Consider the following 13,328-nt stretch of genomic DNA (forward strand, 5'->3'; position numbering starts at 1 on the left):
TTTACAAATTAAATCACTTGGGGTTTTAGTATTTTCTTTATTATTCAGATTGGGCTTTGGGATTAAAATTTTGGGAAGGGGGTAAAAAATGCCCCTCTACTTTGGGAAAAGGGCTAAAAATATCTTCTGTTACAAATTTAGATAAAAAATATCCTTCCCGTCATTAAAGTTTTCAAATATATCCCTATCTTAACGGAAATCCTCAAATTCCCCAAAATAACTCGATTTCATTTTTAAACCCGCTCTATTTAAACCTGACCCAACTACATAAAAAATCATATGCGACCAACTTGTTCCCGAGTCCTACATGAGCCACTAGGCACAGGAGCGGGTAACCCGTATGGGTTTTTTATTTAGTTGGATCGGGTTTAAAAATAAAATCGGGTTATGCTGAGAATTTGTTAAGACATGGGTATATTTAAAAACTTTAGGGGTGGTTTGGTACGATGGATAAACAAAAATAGTGATTGGATAAAAATTTAGTATTACCTTATGTTTTGTTTGGTTACTAATCGTGGATAAGTTATGCCAAGATTAAAAATAATGCTGGGATAACTTATAACTATCGGAGGGTGGAATAGTAACTTATCCCAGATAAAACTGTGAAATTGACTAAAATAGCCCTGAAGTTCTCAAAACCCTTTTCTACTACATAAGGTGGAAGGTATTTTTGTAAACAAATAACTTTTTCTTAAAAATTATGCAATGCAAGTTACTTTTAATACAACAAATCAAATAATCAATAAAAAATAATATCAAAATAACTAATTTCAATATAATTAAGAGGAGAGGTATATGTTTTGACCCTGTTCCCCTAAAATTTACAACTAAAAATACATATAAATTGGACCAAGCTGCTGAATGAATGTTGTCTCTTCTACTTTTTTCGAAAGAGCAAGCATTCGATTTTGAATGTCGACGGAGGAGGAAAACGCCATAGAGGCGGCGGCAGTGGCCCGTAGGGAGAGGCTGAGAGCCCTTAGAGAAGCTCAACAACTTCTTCAAACCCCTGACAATGATGATCATAATAACAACACCAACACTAACCAAGACGATGAAGACCAAAAGTATGCACTACTTAATTCCTTTTTTATCCCCCCTTCTTTTTAAAAGTTTATTTGAAGCATTGTAGCTTTACAATCCTTGCTCAAGTTTTTTGAATGTGTAAAAGACAAATCCTTTAGTATTGGAATGAAATAGGGCCCCAATAGGGGTTGAGGTGGAAGGTTCGTTACAAAGGCGAATCTAGTATTTTTAGAATATGGGTGCACCACTAAAAAAAAGGAAAGAAAAAAATGTATTATGTTGGAATTGATTGCTAGTCCTCTAGGTAAATAATTCAACTTTTAACCAAATACACCATTTAGCCTTCTTGTGGCATGAGTGCTGATAAATAATGTCATACTAATTTTAGAAAATATATACATAAGCTACCTAGTTTTACATAGAGACCATGGGTTCTTGTGCCCCAAATTCGACATATAAATTCGCCTCTGGGTGGAAGGTTTAAACTATAACTTTCTGGTTCAGACGAACGCAATAACTTTGGTCCATACCATGTATTTGTCTTAAGAAATTCATTGAGTATGTTCAGTTAGAACCCAGATAGTTAAAAGGACTAAAATTAAACCCATAAGCTTAAAATTCCAAACCCATAAGCTTCAAATCCTGGCTCCCCCTCAGTTGTTTATTGATTTGTTTCCCCCTCCTTGACGTAATTAAAAAAAAAAAATCCGAATAGAGCAGAATAGAGAGTTTTGAAGTCCCTCGTGGCTTCCTATTTAGTGGTAAAAAGTGCAGTGCATAAGCTATTTTAGAGATAGGGGTGACAGACAAGCAGCCAGGTAAAAGATATTAAACCAGCTGACTAATAAGAGGAAAGAGGCAAGCCAAAACTGACTCCTAACAAGTAGCTGTCTTTTCATACACGCAGTTTACTAGATGACTGAACTGGACTAGTTTGGCATAGTATTGATTTATTGATATATATTTCAGTGATGTCCAAATGAAGTTCCGGAATTACCTGCCACATGACAAACAGCTTCAAGAAGGCAAAGTCGCTCCACCAGCACTCCCAAAGTTCGAAGACCCTATGGCCACTCTACCTCCACCCGAAGAGAAGAAAGAGGTGCTTGAGTGATTACATTATTTATTTCCTTTCGTTTTCTTCGTCATTTTGGATTTGTATTAGTTGTGTTCATTGTCATGACTTTTCTTTGGTTATATTTACCAGGATCCGTTTTTAAATATCGTCCCCAAGAAGCCAAACTGGGACCTGCGAAGGGATGTGCAAAAGAAACTTGACAAGCTTGAGAAACGCACCATGAAGGCACTCGCTCAACTTATGGGTAAGTTATTTCTGTTTTCTGTTTATAATGTGTTTGTTGTTATTTGACTCTCAAGTATGTAATGGTCTTGTTCCATAGCTTGTTAAAAGTAATGGAAATAGAAAAAGAAAAACCACGGGATTACCTTTTGATATGTCTCTTGAAGTAAGTTTTAGCTGAGATTGTTCCCTGTACTTCTGCTGTAAGGAAGTGTTAGAACATCTGATGAAACAAATAGTTACTCCAAGATAATTTTTCCTTCATAAAAAGCTTTCATGAGTGGACCAATTTGTAATATCACCTGCAGTAGGTTGACTTGCAGTGGTTTGGACTTTGCTTAAGGAGGCTTTTAATTGCACCTCATGAAGGTAGATAAAATTGGTTGCACCACTTCAATGCTACTTTGTGAGTTTAGAAAACTGATCTGTGAAATTGTTTTGAAGTAAACTCTTAATGTTGTTTTCTGCCCTGCCATCTTCATCTGGTCTGGTCTCGTGAAAGTGATTACACTCACCTTTTCATTTTAGGGGGAAGAAGGTTAGTGATTGCCTCTTTACTTTTGTGTGGATAAATATGGATGTGCAAGATGGTTCCCTTTTTAGGTTGAACAACAACACCACCACTCAATCCCGAACTAGTTTAAGTCAGCTACAGAAATCCTCTATATCAAGTCCATTTCATGTTAAGATGAAGTTTCTGATTTGTTTTTTTTTTGTTTTTTTTTGAAACAGCTTTCTGACTAGTTTTCTTCAAAGCAAAAAATGCAAAAACCGTGATGAAGGGCTAATTAGTAAAAGTGAAACATTACATACACTAATAGATAAGGAATAAGAATGGCATGTACCTTGTTAGTACTGGTTATCAAATAAAATCCTTTACCTTGTCCCAAAAAAAAAAAAAAAAAGAGAGACACGCTCTTATAGCCATAGGAGTGTCATGATATATTAATGACCACAAGTTCTAAGAATACTTTTGATACAATATATAGTCAGGTTATGTATCAAAAGTCTGTCTTTTCTTTCTTAAACTCCATGTTCAGTCAAACATCCGAAGGGAGTAGTACTTAGTAGGCCAGTTCCTTTTTTTTTTTTTTTAAATATACATAAAAAAAATTAATTATATCCTAATTATCTGGTGTGTTATAAGCTTATCCTGAAATCTAACCATTGGTTCAAGTAAGTCGGGTCGATAGGTTTGGTCAGTTTTTAATAATCTTTTAACGTCCCTAGCTACAGCTGCATATGGTTGCTCCTTAATTCCGATTTGTTTGGCTCCTTCGATACTGGTCACTATGGATTCCCGCTTTATTGATGACACTTCCGTGTTGAACCTCTTTTTGATTCACCTCCATTGTGGTCGGCTATTTTCTGTCAGTGTCTATTATGTCAGCGTTTTGGTGCTCCTGAACCCTGACAATAGGCTACGTCTTTGGTCCCTCTTACTCTCCTTTGGAGCCCTTCTCTTCTAAGCCTGGTTGACCTTTCTAATCTTATCCTAGTTGTTTCAGGAAATTTTAGTTTCTACATAGATGGAATCTCATTTTTTGCATTTATAAGTGTATTAATGTATGTTCTTCTCAGGTTTATCAGCACCTTTTGAACCATGTTATCCCCAAACAGAGTAGTCAAATTCAAGCAGTGCACAAAAGTGCAAGTCTGTTGGAACTTTAACCAAAAGCACAATTACAGAGTTGCCTTTAGCAAACAAAAGTGCTAATGGAAAAAAATAAATAAGTAAATTGTAATGCAAGAAAATATAACCAATATTTTTGATAAGTACAGGTAATTTATTAATAATAACTTAGCACCAACCTGGTAGTAAGCCAGTAAAAAATGGAAGCTGGATAGAATGCTTCCATAGCTGCAAGGGTTCCAAAAAATCCAGCTTCGATGCAAGAAAATGTAACTATAAACACAAAAAGTATTCTTTTAAACAAAAGAATTAATGTATCACTTTGTTAATGATAGTCCTCATATGCTAATTTCTTATTCATAATGTTTTCTTAATAATTAATGCATCACTTTGTTATTGTGGGATTGATTTTGTACTCCACGTCTGCCAATTGATACCCTTTTAGGCAATTTACTGAGCAAGTCAACTTTGTAACTAAATCCTAGCAAGATTTGATCCCGATTGAAGTGCTGTAGGTGTATCAAATGAGAGTGCATGTCCAGTTGGAGACACTATTGACTTTAGAGATGCCATATGAAGCCAATATGGCCTTAACATTGTCTATCCAAATAATTCTGGACCACTCTCCGTTTTTCGGTATTTAAATCCTCTGTATATCAGAAGACCCTTATTTGTGCATTACACATTGCCAAAATCGTGCTAAAGACAAGAATATTAAAATCATCTTCGTACAAAAGAAAAGCATAGTAAAATCATCTTCGTGCATATGAAAGTCTAATCAACCAATGCTGCTGGTCTAGTCTTCCCACTGGAAAATAGCCTTTGAAAGGCTATTGTTGTAGGTCTCACACATCTTGCACCTTAGGTCTTGAATATGATTAAGAGAATTTACCCACAATGCCCAGTTTGCTTGTTGCTTTGTTATGTTTCTGCTAGTCTTTTAGTTTTGTTAGATATCTGTATGCTGGTAGAAAATAGACAGAACTTCTAGTGCTTTTTTATTTTTATTTTGTATTAAATTGGATTGCGATGAGTTTAAATGGAGCGTCATGAACCGTGAGGATTCATATTGTCAGCCCCAACTTGTTTGGGACTAAGGTGTAGTTGGTTAGAGTTAAACTTGAAAATGAGGAACTTGTGAACACTGGAGGTGTATACTTAATGACAATATTCCTCTAGAGAGTATAGATTGGATGGGTTTGAGTTCCCTATCAATAGTTCTCAGGAAGCAGAATGGCTGGAGATATCCTTGCTTGTTAGACAAGGCTTTGGACCTACTACAATCTTAGCATGTTTTTATGGGTTGGATTTGCCTAGGATCAAGCTAACTAAGCAGCTTGTAACATAGAGGCAAGGGTACTTTCCAAGTGTGATCAAGGAAAATACATCTTTGGCACATTGTGGAATAGTTCTCTTGAGAATCTAACTTTAACTGACGAGAATGCTTCTAATCTTATCTGGATCTTTTACCTACTTTTGAATTTTTTGGCCTTCTTTTTTAATAAATAAATAGGATTGAAACACGTTTATTTTACTAATTTTGAGGTAATCTGTTTCGTGTGTTAGTTTTGTGCCAGCTACTTGACTATTACATTGATCTTTTGTAGAGGAAGAAGAAAAGAAGAGGAAAATGGCTGAAGAGGATGCTGAAAATGGTGAAGAATAGATGGATCTGCACCAGTAATTCAAAACATTTGACGGAATTATAAATGTGGCTTTGCGGTTTTGGATAAGGCTGTATAACTATTACTTTTATGACATCTAGTCTTTGACTGTGAAACATTGTAGTGAGTGTTGTGAAGATTATGAATACAGGCATATATATCTGCTTGCTAATTGATGCTGAGGTAGTTGTTACTAACATCTTTTAAACACGAGAATTTGCAAAACAGAAGGACCTATATTCGTAGTATCTCTGTTAGATGACATCAAGTTGACATCTCTTGTGCCGCTGGTTTCTTATAGAATTATTATCGATCAAAACAATCAGCTAGGAACTCGTTGAATTGCTCATTCGATATTGAAAAAAGAAAAAGGTCAAAATCCTTTGAAAATACAAATGAATTTGGGGTCAAACACCGTCAACCTTCCAAGTCACCCCAAGTTTTAATTAAACCAAAATCCATCCAATGTGCTATTTTTCTTATATAAAACACTAATCGCATATGTCCCTAATATCCATACAATATTCCCCCTCACAAAACAAAAACAAAAAAAGACTCGACGGTTTCACTGCAAAATGAAGGCGGCTTTGCTAGTACTTCTTCTTTCTGTCATTACCACATTCACAAATTCTGCACCTTCACTTGAACCAGAACCAGTTCTTGATATAAATGGCAAAATTCTCCGAACACACACAACATATTTCGTAGTGCCTGTAAAACACGGAAAATATGAGGGGATTTCTTTAGAAAGCACTGGCAATGAGAAATGTCAACTTGGTGTCGTACAACAATTATACGGCGGGCACGGAAGTGCTGTGGCATTATTCCCAGTGAACCCCAAGAAAGGCGTAATACGCGTGTCTACTGATTTAAACATCGCGATTTTCAGCACCCACGGGTGTGATCAATCCACTGTGTGGCAACTTGAGAATTACGATTCGAAAACTGGCAAGTATTTTATTAAAGATGGTGGTGTTGAAGGAAATCCTGGTCCTCAAACTATAAGGAATTGGTTCAAGATTGAGAAGCATGGACGAGGTTATAAATTTGTTTATTGCCCATCAGTATGCAGTTATTGTAAAGTCATTTGCAAAGATGTTGGCGTTTATATGGTCAACGGACAGAGACGTTTGGCACTCAGCGATGTCCCTCTTGTGTTCAACTTCAAAAAGGAATTTACTTCTTAAGATCGAATAAATAACAAATAATAACAATAATAATTAGTATAAGGACAATAAGTAGTTCTATAAAAGAACAATGACGTAATAAGGATAGTTCTATAAAAGAACAATGATGTAATAAGGAGTGCCTAAGCTATGCTTTTATTTCTTCTTGGTGTTTTCATTGTCACTGAATAATACATGTATTTTGCAATCCCTTTTGCCTTCAATTTGAGCTAGAATTATTACGAGCTTTGTTTGATGTCCACGGGCTAAAATTCGAAAATAAAACCTATTGTGGTAAATGTTTTTTTAGATAGATTATAGTGTTATACTATACGCCCACGGTCTACCTCAAAAAACATTTATATAACTCTCTAGTCTTAAGAGTTAGGCTTGTCTTTGCAATAGTTCCATTAAACGCTTCCTACTTTTATAAAATCAAATGTCCCATGTGGCCATTGCAAGTCCAATTTTTTTTTTTTTTTTTGGTTGCTTCGGAAGACATTTTATATATTATCTAAACATTACAATGAGTGATCCTTCTCCTCAATGTCTGATTTGAAAGATCATTTTCATAACAGTCATAAACAACTGGAGGCAGAAAAATAAAGCGTAGTCCAAACTATTCTCTCGATGTAATTAACCAGCAAGTTGTATTCCAATGGATGGTTGCTATTTTTGTTTTTCTCTTTACTTTATATCATTATAAATTTATAGATAATGTTTCTAAGTGTTACCGGTTTGCTATTCAAATGTATCCACCATATTTATGAGCATAGAGAACCTCTAATTAGAAGTATTGTTCAATAAACCAACCAATCAATTACGCCTTAATCTTTAATTAACTAAGATTTGCGAGAATCTGTACATATTTTGCTTTATTCAGACTTATATATTTCGTTCCACTGCTAGTACTCTAACCTGTGAACAAATTAATTAGAGGTTCTTAAAAATCTTTACACTTATCTCTACATGAACTTAACATAACGAGTAATAGATAACTACATCTTACTTATCCTTGATTCATCGAAGGAGGTAAAGAAAGAGAAGGAGGTTGGGACACTTTCAGATCAAGGCGAAAGGCTATGGGGAGATACCGTCTGTGATCCATGGATCTCCCATCGGGAAACCATATCCAAGCTTTGAGGCTAGTATAATGTGCTCTTTGAACTTCTCAAATTTACCGAACTGAGGACACTCCAACATTCATTTCAATTTTCCTTTTGTTTTTAAGTCTATTGGCCGACTTAATGATCTTTCCGTTTATTATTTGTTAAGTCTAATTGCTTTCTAGCTAGAGATTCTACAGACGAATTTTCTCCATGTAGTCAAATCTATCTTGATCTTTTTAACATTTTCAATCAACATAGTACTACAACATTAACTTTAATTTTGTATTAGTACCAAATTGGGAAAATAAAACCGGCCTTTGCAACTACTTGGATAAGTAATAAAATCGATGATAAATTTTTTCGTTCAATCAAATAAAAAAAAATAGCGGATACATGTAATAATTAGCAAAAAAAAGAAGAAATAAAAAGCATAGTTTATTAGGAAATTAAGTGCCTGCATATTAGCAAACGGCACTCTTATTACATCATTATTATTTGAAGGACAAGTTCATTATCATCATCATTAGTACTATTATTTTGGTAGAATAAAATTAGTTCAAGTAATTTCAACGACCTATAAGAATTTCCTTCTTAAAGTTGAACACAAGAGGAACATCACTGAGCGCCAAACGCCTAACTCCCTTGACCATACGAACTCCAATATCTTTACAAATTACTTTGCAGTTACTGCACACTGGAGGACAATAAACGAACTTATAACCTTGCCCATACTTCTCAATTTTGAACCAATTCCTCGTACTCTTAGGACCAACATTAATAAAATACTTCCCTTTTTTCGAATCATACTTCTCAAGCTGCCACATTATCGATGGAAGACAGTCATAGCTGCTGTAAATCGCAACGTTTAAATCAGTAGACACGCGTATTACACCTTTCTTTTTATCAATTGGGATGAATTCAAGGGCATGTGGTTCGACGTAATTTTTTTGCAGGACACGAAGTTGACATGTCTCGTTGTCGATGTTTTCGACAGCAAGGGCACCGTATTTTTCGCCGTTTATTGGAATTATAAAATACGTTTTTTCTGTTCGGAGAATTTTGCCGTTTATGTCAAGAACTGGTTCAGGTGAGGAAGATGCTTCACAAAGCCAAGAATTTGTGAAGATAGAAAAAAAGATGGAGAGAAGCAGTAATAGGAATACCTTTTTCATTTTATGAAACTTTGTAATATGATCAGTACTTGTTTTTTGTTTTGTGATGGAGAATTTTGCATGGACATTTAGAGATGTGAATTGTGTTTTTATAAAGAAAATATAGCACATTGGTTGTGGATTTTGGTTTAAAACATGAGGACGTGCCTAAAAAGGTTGAGGTGTTTGACTTTGACCTTACATTAAATATTTTTGAGTGTTTTTTTCTTTGACTTTTTTTCTAATGCAGTGAGCAATTTTGGGAGTTCCTAGCAGATAGTTTTTGACTTTCGATGGATAATATTTCTGAGGGAGGTCCGGCGCTTTTATATATAAAATAAAAATAAAAATAAAAATATATAATTAAAGATTCTGAGGGGGTCCAATAGATTAGTCATCCTTATATCTCTTCCGATAAAGAAAGAGTTCAATTGAAATAGGGCAATTATGGCTGATTTGGGGGAATCGTTAATTAGAGGGTGTATTTGTTAAGTTTCATAACGGTAGGAGTATAAATAGCCGGATAGTATAATGAAGGATAAAGTTAATTAATAAATAAAAGTAGAAGAGTATATTTGATCCTTTTTCAAAAAAAAAAAAGGCATTTAAAAAATGTTTATACTATGAAGTCACTTAAACGATAAATAAATATTAATTAATAATTAATTAAAAGAAATATTAAGTAATTTGTTATACTATAGCTACATCAGAAAACTCTGGTATACTTTTCAACAAATATAACCCTACAATTATACTTTAGAGCTATATTTATCTCTCACCCATTAATTCTAAGCTATATTTATCCCTCACCCGTTAAAACTTCATTTTTGACTTTAAGAAGTAATGTGTCATGTTCTTATTGAACGAAAAAATCAGCCTCATTTTTATAGAGTTCACTATAAAAATTCATGCTATTATATTTACCCCTCACCCTATAATGTAAATAGAGTTCACTTTCATAATAGAACATTAAAAACAGAATGAATTGTTACCAGAAATTAATATATGTATATATTTTAGAAAACTAGCACGATTTTGCACAATCCAGAATAAAAATAAGGCACTTCACTACATTCTATTTCAAATCGTGCCAAATTGATAATACATAACTGAAAATTGCGTGAGATTTAATTTCGCTCTTTTTAATGTAACATTTTATTTATTAAACTTTTCAACAAATACAAAGCTCAACATATATTTCCACCCGCCTCAAACAAATAAGTACTCCCTCCCTCCATTTCAGCTACTGTTTAAGCTCAAAATTATTGTTTCAAAATAATTAGTTGTTTAGGAATTCTTTTTTTTTTTATATATATAAGCTACCACCACACGGGTGGATATATTTTATTAATACTAGCCAAATATCCATAACAAAAGCAAACAAAAGGAACTGGACGGACAGATCTAGAAAGCCCAAGAAAAAGCAACACCCCCCAAAAAAAATGAGCTTCTATGTTAGCTCAGACCAAGAACTCCAATCCACGCCGGTTTCGCAGCTCCGACCAGCAGATATCAGCTCAAGTGCTTCTTATGTAACACCCCGCATTTTAGGACTGAGTTTAAGCTCATATCATTAGAGTTCTAGTGGAAACATGGAAGGTTTGAACGTTTTGCGAAAATGGTTGATAGGCCTATTTCGGGCAGCGATAACTCCTTGATCGGTTTGGAATTTTGGAAGTTACTATCAATGAAGTTGTAGTATGTAGAAATACCTTTCTAACGATATAAGAATCAAGCCAATCAGAGATCGGAGCAAGGAGATATGATCGTCTCAATATGGCTAATAGTAAGGCACTTGAAATCCTATAGAATCGGCTAAGTTTTTGATACGTCTTCCTTCCAGTCAAATTTCATGAAACTACGTTGGGAATTTGAGAAAACTTCCTTGATGAAAGTTGTAGCCCTTTGAAATATCTTTCCAACGGTATCTTACGGGGGTCAAACGGACATATGTGCAAAGAGTTATGCCCATTTTACTGAAGCCTGTTCGCTGGAAATTCTGCCAGCGTAACGGCAACGTTACGGGCCGTATTTCGTGTTACGGTCCGTAACAGTGGACCGTAACGTCCCGAAAATTTCCAGAAACTCACTGGAAATTTTCACCAAGATACGGTACCAAGTTACGGTCCGTATCTCGTGTTACGGGACCGTAACAGTGACCGTATCTTGGTCCGTATATACGTTTCGGGTCACCTGACTTCGGGAGGCAATAACCCTATCATAACTTGTGAATTTGGGAAAACTCAAAGAACGAAAGTTGTAGATAATTGAAAAACCTTTCCAACCATAGGTTGTGGGTTAACAGGAGACGTCGGGATAAGGAGATATGGACGTTTTAAGACAGCAAGGTCCCAACCCGTTTTCAAGTTGGGTCAACCCATTTTCCCCTTGGTATATAAAGAAAATATTACCCTAACAGCCCATTTTTCCTCCAAAACTCAGATTTTAGAGAGAGGAAGTGAGAGAGAAGGGAAATTAGAAAGAGAAAGTAGAAAATCAACCAAGTTTAAGGCCCCGAATCCCAAAGCTCGTGAAGGAAAAAGTGTAGTACAAGTCGATGTCGTCATTTTAAGCCCAAGATCGGACTTGGGGGTGTTGATTTCGTGGTGACTACCCAAAAGGTAATATTTATACTCCCCAATCATTTATAGTTATGAATCGATGAATTCTTGGGAGTATAATAATTGGGTTTGTTGAAGAGAATTATATGGACTATGCTAGAATTGTTGGATTGTTGGCTTGGGATTGTTGTATTCATATGGGTGGTGAAGAATGATGTTAATTACACCTAATTGAGATTTGTAGAAATTGTTAGAAGTAAAAGAATGGGGATTTGGTGAAGAAAACACCATTAATGGGGGTTATAGAGCTTCATGCCCACTAAGTGTTTGATAAAATGCGTAGATGAACAAAACATGGATATTGTTGCTAATATAGAATCCCTATGACTTGTATTGCTATAGATTGAAGTTGAAGGGATTGAAGGTCATTGTGATACGCTCAAAAGCGGGAAGTTAAGGTATGTAGAACTTCCATCCACATGTGGGAACCTCTACGTTCTTCCCCATGATCCGTTTCGTAAAATCTATGAAGTTCAAATCCTAGGGCATTAAACCCACCATATTGGTAGCCCGTAATTATGTATGTATGTACATGAATCCCGTATATATGTTCGTTATTGTATTCCTAACCTTCCATTACGGACATTAGGAATTCTAGCTTAATCCATGAATCATGAATTCTTCCTCATGTGTTCTCATTATGTTCATATGAAACTGCATGAGTTATTTTGCAAGTTATAAACATGTTTTCAAGTCAACTACAAATATATGATTATGAACTATTGTATTACTCATGAATCAAGAACATGTTTGCAAGACTATGACAAGTCATCTTATGAAACTATTTTACAAGTTATTTCATGAAACCATGTTTACAAGTTATTTCATGAAACCATGTTTACAAGATTATTTCATGAAACCATGTTTACAAGATTATTTCATGAAACCATGTTTAAAAGATTATTTCATGAAACCATGTTTACAAGCTATTTCATGAAACCATGTTTACAAGTTATTTCGTGAAATCATGATTTCAAGACAAGTACAAGTTAATTCACGAAAGTCATGGGCTTCTTAGCCAACTATATTATTTTCATGTTCGGGAGTTGTAATAATACCGAGAAGGCTCAGATAGCCTGAAACTACGTATGCCAACGTAGGATAAGAATCGCTCCGCCCAGTAGGACGATTCCTTTATATGTTCCCCATTGAGGGATTTGGATCCATTCATGTTATGTTCATGTCTCGTGCCCCGGCAAGGTACGAGATGGCTTAGCTGATTGGGCAGAGATCAGACTCCACGCTCCTCCCCGTGGTGGTTTATGTCGGTATTACAGATTATTACAGATTATTACAGATTACTACAGACTATCTCATGCTTCCAGTACTCAGTTTCAGTTTTAAATTTCATGATTTTGTACTCATGCTCATGCTCATGTTCATGTCCAAGTTTTCAGTTTCAGTTCTTACTATGTTATTCCATGTTCCATGTTGTTTCTTCCGGTTGCTTTATATACCAGTACATTCAATGTGCTGACGTCCCCTTTTTATTGCCCGGGGGCCTGCATTTCACGATGCAGGTACTGATATACAGGACGACACATCTGCTCAGTAGGACAACATTCGTATCAGCTTATTTGTGAGCCCCATCTCATTCGGGGTTTAGTCAACTTTTATCTTATGATTAGTTATGCATCTAAAGGTATGCTGGGGGCCTT

The 13,328-nt window shown here is 35.3% G+C and overlaps 3 protein-coding genes across 3 annotated transcripts; 2 read left to right on the plus strand and 1 right to left on the minus strand.

Moving 5' to 3' along the window:
• Positions 1 to 862: 862 nt before the first annotated feature.
• On the plus strand, positions 863 to 5,820 carry LOC132602098 (uncharacterized). Its single transcript, XM_060315113.1, has 4 exons — positions 863 to 1,067; positions 1,996 to 2,128; positions 2,234 to 2,348; positions 5,567 to 5,820. The coding sequence occupies exons 1-4, from the start codon at positions 913 to 915 to the stop codon at positions 5,623 to 5,625; spliced, it is 462 nt and encodes a 153-aa protein (XP_060171096.1). The 5' UTR covers positions 863 to 912; the 3' UTR covers positions 5,626 to 5,820.
• Positions 5,821 to 6,122: 302 nt separating this feature from the next.
• On the plus strand, positions 6,123 to 6,997 carry LOC132602086 (miraculin-like). The gene has a single exon (XM_060315109.1). It carries the CDS (start codon positions 6,199 to 6,201, stop codon positions 6,808 to 6,810), a length of 612 nt encoding a protein of 203 aa, XP_060171092.1. The 5' UTR covers positions 6,123 to 6,198; the 3' UTR covers positions 6,811 to 6,997.
• A 1,316-nt stretch (positions 6,998 to 8,313) lies between these two features.
• LOC132625894 (miraculin-like) lies at positions 8,314 to 9,145 on the minus strand. The gene has a single exon (XM_060340516.1). It carries the CDS (start codon positions 9,068 to 9,070, stop codon positions 8,465 to 8,467), a length of 606 nt encoding a protein of 201 aa, XP_060196499.1. The 5' UTR covers positions 9,071 to 9,145; the 3' UTR covers positions 8,314 to 8,464.
• Between the last annotated feature and the right edge of the window lie 4,183 nt (positions 9,146 to 13,328).

This window comes from Lycium barbarum, chromosome 1, assembly GCF_019175385.1.
Source record: "Lycium barbarum isolate Lr01 chromosome 1, ASM1917538v2, whole genome shotgun sequence".
NCBI classification, from domain to species: Eukaryota; Viridiplantae; Streptophyta; class Magnoliopsida; order Solanales; family Solanaceae; genus Lycium; species Lycium barbarum.

Bases quoted from the DNA above. Each gene is read 5' to 3' on its own strand.
- LOC132602098 (XM_060315113.1), top strand. From the start codon at position 913: ATGTCGACGGAGGAGGAAAACGCCATAGAGGCGGCGGCAGTGGCCCGT. The intron at 1,068-1,995 runs GTATGCACTACT...TATATATTTCAG, and splicing joins CAAGACGATGAAGACCAAAA to TGATGTCCAAATGAAGTTCC. The intron at 2,349-5,566 runs GTAAGTTATTTC...GATCTTTTGTAG, and splicing joins GGCACTCGCTCAACTTATGG to AGGAAGAAGAAAAGAAGAGG.
- LOC132602086 (XM_060315109.1), top strand. From the start codon at position 6,199: ATGAAGGCGGCTTTGCTAGTACTTCTTCTTTCTGTCATTACCACATTC.
- LOC132625894 (XM_060340516.1), bottom strand. From the start codon at position 9,070: ATGAAAAAGGTATTCCTATTACTGCTTCTCTCCATCTTTTTTTCTATC.